The sequence below is a fragment of the Galeopterus variegatus genome, unplaced genomic scaffold, assembly GCF_000696425.1.
Source record: "Galeopterus variegatus unplaced genomic scaffold, G_variegatus-3.0.2 Scaffold1154, whole genome shotgun sequence".
NCBI classification, from domain to species: domain Eukaryota; kingdom Metazoa; phylum Chordata; class Mammalia; order Dermoptera; family Cynocephalidae; genus Galeopterus; species Galeopterus variegatus.
The window spans coordinates 38,253-50,660 of NW_007727265.1; the positions used below are offsets into that span (position 1 = coordinate 38,253).

The 12,408-nt window shown below is 39.5% G+C and overlaps 1 protein-coding gene across 1 annotated transcript; it reads right to left on the reverse strand.

The window, feature by feature from the left end:
• Positions 1–5,122: 5,122 nt before the first annotated feature.
• On the reverse strand, positions 5,123–11,508 carry LOC103592465 (chromosome unknown open reading frame, human CXorf66). The gene is made up of 3 exons (XM_008575197.1): positions 11,421–11,508; positions 9,852–10,008; positions 5,123–5,933 (listed from the first exon to the last, which is right to left on the reverse strand). Exons 1-3 carry the CDS (start codon positions 11,506–11,508, stop codon positions 5,123–5,125), a joined length of 1,056 nt encoding a protein of 351 aa, XP_008573419.1.
• Positions 11,509–12,408: the final 900 nt, after the last annotated feature.

The window sequence follows — 12,408 nt, forward strand, 5'->3', positions numbered from 1 at the left end:
TTGCTCTTCTATTTCTTTCAAGGCACTAGCCAAAGATTGTCCAGCCACACCAATGGTACTCTCAAGAGTAGATTTTCTGACAGTGAATCTCCTAATTTTATTATCTTTTGCAATCTGGATAGGCTGAGAAATTCACAGTTTGTCAAGTCGTGGTTCCTTTCACATAACAGTTATTTCCTCAGCCTTTTTTCTCTTATATTTTACTATAAACAGCAAGAAGAAACTGGGCCACACCTTTAATACTTTGCTTGGAAATCTCCTCAGCTGAATAATCAAGTTCATTGCTTAGAAGTTCTATTTTCCAAATAACATAAGGCACAATTCAGCAAAGCTTCTTGCAACAATATAATAGCAAGGATCTCCTTTCTTCCAGTTTACAGTAGCATGTTCACCATTTCCTTCTGAGCCCTCATCAGTAGTACCTTTAACATTCATATTTCTATCAACAGTCTGTTTATGAAAATTTAGCTATTGTCTAAGGCAATATAGGTTTTCTCTACTATACTCCACACTTCATTCTGAGCCCTCAACAGCAAAACTTTTAATGCCCATATTTCTACTAATGATCTGTTCAAGGCAATTTAGGCTTTTCCTACGCACCCCTCAAAATTTTTCTAGCCTCTGCCAGTTACCCAGTTCCAAAGCCACTTCCATACTTTCAGATATTTTTATAGCAGCTTCACACATTTGGTACCAAAATATGTATTAGTTTCTCATTGTCATTATAAAAAATTACCACAGGCTTAGCGGCTTAAAGCAAAACAAAATCATTCTCTTAGTTGTAGAGGTCAGAAATCTAAAGCCAGGGTGTCAGTACTTCCATGTTACCCCTTTCTCCTTGTCTTTTTCAGCTTCTACAGGAGGCCCACATTCCTTGTCTCACAGCCCCTTTCTTGCTTCATTCCAACCTCTTACTTCCATCCTCACATCTCCTTCTAATAACTATGATCTTCCTGCCTTCCTTTATAGAAACCCTTGGGATTACCTGGAGACTCCAGAATAATCTCCCAATCTCAAGATCCTTAATTGAGTCATGTCTGTAAAGCCCTTTTAACATGGAAGGTGACATATACATAGGTACCAGGAGTTAGCATATAGATATCTTTTGGGGGATATTAGTCTGCCTATCACAGACAATAACCTATAAACCCACAAGATTAAAAGAGCAGGAGAGAAGACAACAGATGAGAGATTTTATTTTATTTTTCCAAAACAGGGTCATGATAGTTTACTTACAAAAGAAGAAGAAGCTAGAACCTGAGCACCAAAAGAGAGGAATACTGATAAGAAAGAACCAATTCACCCTGAAAGACCCCTGTGGGCCTCTATGCTTAGGAATAAAGTTATTAGGTAAAATAGAAAGTGGAGACAAACTGCATGGATAATATAAGGAATTAGTTTCTCTCTTAACATGTCAGTTAGAAGACCCCCAACTCCTGAGAGGAATTGAATCTGACAGTCTATCTACTTGGGGATGCCAAATGCAACAGAAAACTTGGATGAGAGACAGACTTAAAGGGGAATTAAGCAAAAGTTAAATAATTCAACTCTTGGTGTCATCCTCTACCTAGCTCCCATAATACAGGCAGTCAGGCATAGACATGCTCAATCAGGAAATTGAAGAATTCTTCTCTAGAGACACTGAACAGCCAGCAAGAAGATTTCCAGATACTAAATATTTTCAACCTTGTATTTTATACCAACCCAACTATCAGTCAAGGGAAAGACAGAATAAACATTTTTAGACATGGTAGGACTCAATAATTTACACACTGTGTTCTCTAACTAAAAAAGTTACTGGCGAATGTACTTTAAAAAACAAAGGAGTAAATCGAGAGAGGAAGACATGGGACCAAGGTATAGTAGGCACAACTCTGGGGAATGGCGAGGGGAAGTCACAGAATAACAGCTAGGAAGGAGGCCTAGAGAACAACCAGTCTCTGTCACAAACAAAGGAAATTGATGCCTCTTAGAGGATGATCTCTAAGTTAAAAAAAAAAAAAAAAATTGGATTGGTTACATGATGTTTTGGAACATATGGGAAAATTACTAGTAATTGTTTTACACTTAACGTTGGAGCATTTGGAGAAAAATGTAGCAAGTGGCACTTAAAAACCAATAATATATAGGAGAAAGAGAAAAAGGAGGTGAAGAATATTAACTCCAGTACAAATGAAATGCATGAAGACAAAGTAAATGCAGTCATAGTTCAAAATATGGCTCAGCAATAAAAAATATATACATAGCCATTGATACAAATGTCAAATACTGATTTGACAACAAAAAACTCTGCAATATAACCGCATGGGGAAACTACCTTGGAAAATAGGGGGAGGGCTGTAATATAAGAAGCTAAGATTTTAACTACCATAATGTATTTTCAATAGTCAACAGAAAATGCCTGAAACTGATTAATTCAATAGATTTTTGTTATTTACAAATATGGCAATTAATACCAGTTGAAACAGCTACAATAATTGAAGTGATTGCCTATTAAGAGCTGAATTAAGGTATAGAAAAGGGTGGGACAAAAAATACAGATTCTTATTAGCATCCTTTTTGTATTTTATTTTTGAAGACTGTATGCATATATAACTGGTAAAATATAAATCAATTCACATTTTTAAATAACATTTGTAATTCAAACAATACAGGGCTATATAATGTGACACTCTTCCGCCCCAGATACCCTCCAATTTTAATTGGCCAGAATACACCATCATATCACTAGATCCTAGCATAATTTATCACTCACATTATTTTTTAAACAATCTATAGGGAGTGTGTTAAATACATAGTTTGCTACTATATACCAGGCTCTGTTCTGAGTGCTTCCACATGTATTAGCCCATTCATTTTCATCACAATCCTAGAGGTAGTTACATACAGTATATCACTTTATTAGCAAGTAAAACAATTTAAGTAATATTATTCTCACATTAAAAATTTGGGAACAGATTCTTCAGTACCCCAAATGATGTAGCTGTTAAACAACTTAGGGAATGAATCCCAAGTTTTATTAACTACAATACGCAAAGTTTGAGGAAAGTGATAACACAGCAGGTCTCGCTGTTCAGTCCTTGCGTGTCTTCAAGGAAACCTGAAACCATGATTGACCTTTGGGCAAACCCTGGGAACGTGGCCCTCGGAGTGCTCTTATGTTAAAGGTTGATGAGTATGTTTTGTACAAGTGGAGCAATGGACCACGCCATATCAGCTTGTCAGGATGGCTTTGCACAAACATCGACATAGATGACGTGCACCTTATTTCATTGTTTGTATCCTGCTGGTCAGGTAGCATGATGTTTTTATGTGACCGGTTCTCAATGAAAGCCTCACACTTGGAGGCTTGAACACTCTTCCCTGGACAGAGACATTCTGCACATGTCTGGATGGTTTGCTGCTAGAGAGAAAGCACATCTTGTGCGGTCCCACATAGGGAAGTACTCAAAAACTTGTGCTTGACCTCTCTTGGTTTCTCCTGATCCATATGTTGTTGTCTGTTGCTGTTGGTCTATATCATTTTGCTGTAATAAACCTTAGCCATGAGTATAAACTGTCATTAAGTCTTGTGAATCCTTTTAGTGAATCAGCAAACTTGAACATGACCTTAGAACCCAGTACATAAAAAAAAAGGAGGGGGGACTAGTACAGTGCCTGACAAATAGTACACATTCAATATATGCTGTCTATTGGCAGTTCACTTATGCATGATTGATGTGCATGGGACAAACTGCACTCTACTAGATGATAGGCTGGCAACTCAGAACTTGGCCTGCTTTTCTCAGCCATGCCCTTGGGAGAAGGCACGGATAACATTTCATCAATGGGGAAGTTAGAGGATATAACTCCAAGGTTCTCCCCAGGCCTCTCACCCCTGCTGATTCAGAGTGGGGAGAAACCATGTTGGAAAATGTCTAGATGAGCAGACCTCCAACTGGAACCTTCCGAGAGTGCACGCCAGGGCAGACTCTTATCCTTTTGAAGGGAACAAAAAGAACAAAAAGCCTTGTTTAGAGTTATGAAGATTAGAGCCCTTAGACCAATATCATGGAGCTGCAGGTGTGGTGCTGCCAGCTGGATCCTCACTTTAGGTAGCAGCCACCAGAGGCAGTGGTGTTGGAAGTGGTTATCGGGAATAACCACTTCTCAGGGTGGTTATCGGGAATAACCCCAACTCAGCCAGAAGCAAACACACGAAGTAGTAGTTCGTTTGGACTGCTATAACAACCACCGTAAACAGGGTGGCTTATAAACAACAGGAATTTATTTCTCACATAAAATGGGGGAGTCCGAATCCAGGATCAAGGTATCATTAGACTCAGTGTCTGAGGAAGGCCGGCTCTGTGGTTCATTGACGAAGTCTTTTCACAGTGTCCTCACGTGGTGGAAGGGTTGAACTCTGGTCCCTTCAGCCCTTTATAAGGAGACTAATCCCATTCAGGAGGTCTCCACTCTCATGACCTAATTAACTTCCAAATACCCCACCTCCTAATACCACCATGTAGGGAGTTAGGTTTCAACGCATGGATTTTGGGGGAACACAAATCTTCAGTCCATAGCACAGAGCCATTTCCAACAAGAACTGAACATGCAGAAAAAGAGACAGTCTTAAACTGTGAGGACTGCACATAAACATTAAAAAATAAACTTAATTGGTTGGGACTTCAGCTGAGAGCTAATCCAAGGGAAGGAGGAGTTGAGCATACAGATTTTGCAATTCTTTTCCAGGTTTGTGTGAGTGTATGTTTATGGTTCCAATCTGAGTGACCAGATCTAAGTAAGATACAGGAAAAGAGCCTTGTGCCTCTAAAATTCAATGATAATTACAATACTAATTTGTTACATCGTGTATTTAATTGCTATTTTTTAAATAAATTGCATCCAAGAAAGATAGAATCTCAATAGTGATCTTGGGGCTGGCCCGTTATCTCAGCCTTATAACACCAAGGTCATGGGTTTGGATCCCAGTACTGGCCAGCCAAAAATAACAAACAAGAAAACCTAAAATCAATAGCGATCACAGTAAATTTTCCCTCTATTAGCATCTTAATGTATGGTGAGCATAAAATAGTCCGTATAATTTGCTTTTTCACAGTTGCATTTTATTTTTGTTGAGCTCTTAATTATTTGGGGCCCCTTCAAGGATGACGTCAGTGTTCCTTATGTTGCAAATAATGGTTAACTTCGTATCACTGTCATCATTACTGGCATATGCCATAACATTGTCACTCACATTGTTACTGTATGCAGTGTCCCTGGAATCTAACTTATGACAGGACCTACAGAAAGACTTCACTTCACTTGAAACTGGCAGATTTCGAGCTGTTTTCTTCTTTGCCTCAGAAATATCATGGACCAAAGGCACAGAAAAAGTTTTGCAAAAACGGCATCTTTCCTCATAGTATTGACAACTCTTGGTTAATTCATCAGGGCTGGATAACATGACTGCCCTGCCTATACTCACTGACCTTTTTAGATTATGTTGTTTGGGAGGTTTGGCCAATTTCTGTAGATGGGACGGCTTGGGTGGCAAGATTTGATTTTGTGGGCAGGGTGGGCAAAGTGGCTTGGATGGTCTGGCCGGATATTGATGACTGGCTGACCAAAGTGGCCTGACTGGCTGAACTGGATAGGATGAACTGACTAGACTGACTGGCTTATGGGCACGAGCTAACTTATATGGCTTTTTTAGACCATGTGGTCTACATGGCTTTTCCAGCTGAGATGACCTGAATAATTGTTTTGAGTTTGATGGCCTTATTGACTTTTCTGCACTAGACGGTATGGGTGACTTTTCTGGACTCGAGGGTCCGGATAACTTGTCTATAGTGGACAGCATGGGTTGTTTCTCTGGACCGCACCAACCGCCTGTCTTGGATTCACTGACTGGCATATTAGATGTCTCCGCTGCTGTATTTTTTTTCTTCATCCTGCAAATATAGAAAATTTGGAGTATAACAATTTAAAACAAAATAGTTCTATTACTATCATCAGAAAACACAGGGTTCTGTATCCCTTTAGACCTTTGGTCTTTTTTAGCTCTCTCTGGTTGGAAAAACTGAGCAAAATGAGAATTGGAATGCAGCAAAAGCCATGACTCAGGTTACAGATATGAACTCATGTTGAATGTTTTTTCTTGAGAGTATTTTACTATTTCAACCATATTAGATAACCATATAGTCTACATGTGGAATGACACAAAGTTGTTGCAAATCTACTGCTGAGCGATACAGAGAGAGAATCTCACTTATTCCAGAAATTACACTTTTTATAAAAAATGTCACAAACTCATAACAAAGAAAAATCACAATAAAACATTGAACTTTCAGAAGGAGAGAAGAGACCTGTAGTTACTAGAAATGGGAAAGGGGGAGAGGGAAGGGGGTAGGGAGTCACTGGGTAAGGGACACAAAGAGGAATTATGATTTGTAATGATGAACATGCTAATAATACTGATTTGATCATCATATATTGTACACAAATACTGATAGTCAACTCTGTACCCCATAAATATGTATAATAAAAAAAAACTGATAACGTCACAAGAAAAAAAGCCTCTTTAGAACAAAGTCATTGTTTTCCTTTATATTTACAACATCAAGTTATTTATCTGTGCATGTTTATATTCATAATATTCCTCTAAAACTAAAGAGATAGAGCACTGGTGCCACATTTTAGTCACCAGTCTTTTGACTGGTAAATTTTTAGGAAACCTGTATGTCAGGGTCAGCCTGATCCTCCTTTACGAAAGACAGGGACTGTGATCATGAGAGTAACAACAGTGAATAGTTTTTTATGCTATTAAATCTTTTTTAAATCTTTTTTTTCATTTTCTTCCTGCAGTGTCTATATATTTTTTATTAATATTATTTTTTTTACATTCTACGATATTCTTGCAGAGCAGTTGGGAGGAAGAGGGAGAGGGGAACGGGGAAGGAAATGTGATGGAAGAAGGAGGTGGGGTGGGATTGAGGACTGTGGCACCCCCAACATTCCCACGTGGGAGACTTCGGGGCTTCAAGTGGTGGCTTGGTCATTGCTGGACTCGGTGCAGATGGCAAGGGGATGTGGCAAAAGCCCTCGCCCCCACCACCCCAGGTCAGGAACCTGGGGCCCTTCTTGCTGTGTGGCTTGGTGGTCATTGCAGGGCTGGTTGCATATGTCAGGAGGGCATGGCTGAGGCCCTCGGCTCCCCACTGCCCTGGCTTGGGAGAGTCCAGGACACTTACTGTGGTAGCTTGGTGGTCATCGCTGGGCGGTTGCTTGTGTCGGGGGGTGTGACGGAGGCCCTTGGCCCCCCACCACCCCAGCTCAAGAGAACCTGGGGTGGTTCCTGTGGTGACTCAGTGTTCATCACTGGGGAGGTTGCACTTGTTGGGGAGATGTAGCCTAGGTCCTCATCCCCCATCCTCAGGACTGGTTGCAGGTGTCAGGGGCATGGCTGAGGCCCCCGGCCCTCCCTCCTTTCTGGCTTGATAGCCCGGGGGACTTCCGGTCCTTTTAGGAGTCATAGGTGTTCTTTGGTGAAATGAGACCTTTACTAGTTAATATCAAACTTTGTCTCTGTTTGTGGGTATTTTACTTTCCCTTTCACTTCTGTGTTGGATTATTTGCTGTTCCCACCACTTAAACTCTGTGCTTGAACAAATTTTTTGTCCTTTGCTTACTCCTAAAATGGGGAAACTTCCTTTGGGGACCAGTACTTGAGCTGTGTGGTTGAGCTAAGTTGCTACTTTGCTGCTGGTTCCCTAGGGAAGGCTTTTTGTGCAATTCAGGTTTTAATGATTGACTTTATAGGTACTTCTGGGTCTGGTGAAATCCAGTGTACCTGGGTTATGTAGAAACAGTGGTCTAAGCCTGAGTCTTTTCATCAAAGTGCACCCCATGCAATTCTATATTCCTGACCAGTCTCCTCTGAGTGGTCCTATGCTGACTGAGGAGATCAGTTGTCCTTGCTGTGCCCCAGTGTTCCCCCAGTGGGCCCGTCTCCCCCACAGCTGGTGTACCAAACACTTCCCATGGGACGGGTTGTGCTCCGGTCCCTTGCGATGACTCACTGTCCTCTGAGCAGCTCCTATTTTTCAGTTGTTCTGGCTCCTCATTCCTATGTGAGTCCATTGGAACCCTATTAGTGGTATTGCTGGCCTGGGGGCCACCAAGGCCCTCTTCTCCCCTGCCACCTCCAAGCAACTTCATCTGAAAGGCACATCTGTGACTTTTGCCAGCTCCTGCTCCTTGCGCTCAGCAACTCCAGCCTGGAAGCAGCCGAGATTCAAAACAGTTGGAGTGTTTTTTTCTTTCTCTCATCATGGCTTCTCCCACCTTCGTGCACTCCATAGGTCTCTCCTCTTCACCTGAGCTCTAGTGGCCCCGGCTTGGCTGTTGCTGTTTTTTTATAGTTGTAGATTGGTTGATTTGTGGGAATAATTTTTTATGCTATTAAATTTTTTTTTTAAGTTTTGTTGGCTGGCCAGTATGGGGATCCAAACCCCTGACCTTGGTGTTATCAGCACCAAACTCTAACCGAGTGAGCTAACTGGCCAGCCCCTATTGAATCTTAAAATGGTAGAGTATCTAAATGTTTTATTTTCTATGGAAAACAGAGACCCAACTCTCCCTCTTTCCCCCTCTTCATTCTCTCACGCTTATTCAAATGTTCATGCTCCCTTTTCTTTTTTTCCTCTTTTTTTTTATTTTTACATTTCCAAACTCACTTTATGTTTTATTTCTAACATTTAGTATGTAACAAACATTATATAATTACACCATGCCCTTTCTCCTAGGCTGATTTTATACTGAAATTAATAGCCTGGGGTTCAGCCAACCCCCGAATAGAAGACAGCTTTGGCTAAAGTTGCTAATGTACTTGAAAATATTTAAGAACTGATATAATTAAAGAGAAAGTATTCACCCACGAAAGGTTGGTAGCTCCTTAGAAGTCTAAAGTTAACATTAATTAAAGTGAACAACAATGAAACCTGCACATATGTATACATACACACCCCTGTACTCTTTTTTAAAAAAATAATTTTTAACTGTACATGTTTGTGGGGTACACTTTATCGTTTCAATACATGCATATGTTGTATAATGATCCAATCAGAATAGTTAGCCTATCTGTCACCTAAACATTTATCATTTCTTTGGAGTTACAACATTCAAAACCCGCTTTTCTGGCTGTCTTGAAATATACAATACAATATTATTAGCTACTGTCACCCTAGGGCACCAGGATTTTTTCTTCCTATCTACTTGTAACTTTTTGACTTTGTCCCGGTCTACTCATCTTTCCCTTATCCCACCTCTCTCCTCCCTTCTCTGGTTCTGGTAACCACTATTGGACTTTCTATTTCTCTCTTTTTTGCCTACTTTTTATTTTTCTTAATTGACCCATCATAACTGTATACATTTATGGAGTACAATATGATATTTGGGTGCATGCATACTGTGTGCAATGGTCATATCAGGTGCTTAGTATGTCCATCACCTCAAACATTTGTCACTTCTTTCTGTTAGGAACATTCAGCATCATCTTGACTAGCTTTTCAAAGATACCCAGTGCTCTGTGGTTAACTGTAGTCTCCCTTATGTTACTATAGAACACTAGACCCCATTCTTCCTATCTGATGTTTTCTACCCACTGGCCACCCTCTCCCCATCCTCCCTTCCCCTTCCCCCCACCAGTCTTTAGTAACCACTATTCTACTCTCTACTTCTATGAGATCAACTTTAAAAAGTTAGGGTTATTCCACATACACACCTTGCATTTTTTTAAACATTTGTTAGCATTTAATGAACCTCCCTCCACGTGACACCTTGCATTCTTAACTTAAAGGTGTAAAACTTACGTTTCTGCTTTGTGGGTAGCATTGCAAATGTAACAATAATGCCAAAAAAATGTACAGGAAAAGAAAATGGCCATGATCATAAAACCAATTATGTTAGTGAGTGGATCTCTCATAGAATTGTCCCTTTTTGTCTCCATTGATTCAAGGTTCTTACCTCCTGCAAAGAGATTGTATCATTAGTGAAGGAGTTAACTATTTTCTTCCATTTTGATAGTGGTATGCTACTATAGGTCAAAATCAAATGCCTTCATCATTGGTTTTTATAAGACTGATAAGTGTTCCAGTTTCATTTTCTTTCCTCTATCACGTCCCCAGCCACAGTCTAGAAGTCAAATACTGGAGGCATCTCTGGCTAATGTGTACCAGTACCTGGGTTACTCCTGTATCATGGCTTGCCAACCACATTACCTAGGTTTTTGAGTGTGTGCCTGTGTGTATATTGCACATGTGTGAATACACTTGAGTGTTAATGCGTGCATGAATTTATATGATGGGAAAGGGGATGTGACAGGAAAAAACCCTGTTGAAAACCGACTATATATTAAGTCCCATGCCAGATTCACTCACATGTTATTATTTAATTTGGTTGGTAGGGGGGTTGGTGGATTGGGTGGGGAAGGTGGGTGAAGGAGGACCATAATTCTGTGCTACACTTCTCAGTGTGTAACGGAGACAAAAATATGATTACTCAAAGCAACATGAATGCAATGAGAAACCTGAAGGGACTGCACCTCAGCAACTCCTGTGTTAGGAGAAAACTGAGTTGAGCCATGACTCAAAGTTAGCTTCTGTCTTTTATTGTAAAGACAAGGAAGTCTCACAAGAAAAATCAATTGATTTAATCATTCCAAAAGGACACAAATACATGGGCAGTGTGACAAAAGTTACCTATGGATAAGTATAGCTTAAAAAATGGAAACTAGCAACATCAGTAAAATTAACAACGTGACATTCCAAAGTACTATTTATGAAAATCTAAGTTGGTCAAACTGTGATCATTATCTAAAATATAACCTCTCCTCAAATGTTTTAAGTAAAACTTACATTCTTATGATTAAACCTAAGTGTAATTGTCTCTAAAGTTTCCACCAACAGACAGCTTGCTCTTAGAAAACACTTTTTCACATTTTTCCCTTCAGCAATCCTTTAAAATCTCTTAGGATCGGCATGACAACCACCCATTATCTCTAAAATCACTAAAGTATACAATCCCATACCTAAGTAGTGATTAGAGTTGATTAGATGGGCTTTTGCCATGCTACCTGTGGGCTTTCGTCCCTGGCTGGAGACTGTTGCCTTATACATGCATTACCTAAAAACCCTATTCTAAAAATCAAATGAGAATCAAGATTTCTAACCCTCTACAATTATGTACTTTTTATGCTTGTATGTGCTTGAACTTTTCACACAAAAATAAAAATATAAGCTATTGTCCAAGAAATTATTGAAGATGTGCTAATGGTAACACCAAAGTAATAGAAGATTTCTTACACACAGCTTGCTTTTCTAATTAAACCCTTGAATGCATAATAGATGATAATTTATAAGTTTTTAAGGATAGGCACATACCTGTAGTAGGAGTTATATCACTTTTGTTTGTATTTAAACAATTATTTGCCCAAATGGGCAAAAGTAGAACATAAAAACAAAGTTTCATGTCCCTGGTTCTGTCCAAATGTTTCTTCTACTAAGGTAACTACTCTCTTTTATAAAGTTCAGGCTATTCTAGGGGTTTATGACATCATTGTCACTTTGTGTCATAGTCTGACAGCATAATCTTACCATGGCAAACATAAGTTTCTGTATATAAATTTTATCAAATTTTATCATGTGTTTCTACTTCACATCAAATACTCTATCAAATTCAAAACAAGGAAATTTAGGCATTATTTAGCATATATGAAAATATTTAGAGAAAGTAGGAAAAATGGGATAGCTCTAGAAATTGAGGAACTATTTCTCCTTATTAAATGGTAAGAAGGCACTCTCCAGCCTGTCATGGACTGAATGTTTGTGCTCCTCCAAAATTCATGTGTAGAAATCTAATCCCCAATGTGATGGTATTTAAAGAAATTTAGGCATTATTAAGCACAGATGAAAATATTTAGAGAAGGCAGGAAAAAATGGGATAGCTCTAGAAATTGAGGAACTATTTCTCCTTATTAAATGGTAAGAAGGCACTCTCCAGCCTGTCATGGACTGAATGTTTGTGCTCCCCCAAAATTCATGTATTGAAATCTAATCCCCAATGTGATGGTATTTGGAGGTGGGGCCTTTAACATGTAATTAAGTCATGAGGGTGGAACCTTCAAAAATGGGATTAGTTTACTTACAGGAAGAGGCCAAAGAGCTATCACTTTTCTTCTAACATGTGAGGGTACAAGGAGAAGTCAGCAGACTGCAACCTGAAGAGGCTTCTTACCAGAACCCAACCATGTTGGTACCCTGACCTTGGACTTCCAGCCTCCATAACTGTAAGGAATAAATTTCTATTGTTTATAAGTCACTTAGTCTACGATAATTTGTTATAGCAGCTTGAACTAGGACAGAAATTCGT

What these genes read in the sequence shown, in the direction of transcription:
- LOC103592465 (XM_008575197.1), bottom strand. Translation starts at nt 11,508, where the DNA reads ATGAAACTTTGTTTTTATGTTCTACTTTTGCCCATTTGGGCAAATAAT. An exon ending in TGATATAACTCCTACTACAG is followed by an intron (nt 10,009 to 11,420) that starts GTATGTGCCTAT and finishes ATCTCTTTGCAG; the next exon opens with GAGGTAAGAACCTTGAATCA. An exon ending in GCTACCCACAAAGCAGAAAC is followed by an intron (nt 5,934 to 9,851) that starts GTAAGTTTTACA and finishes CTATATTTGCAG; the next exon opens with GATGAAGAAAAAAAATACAG.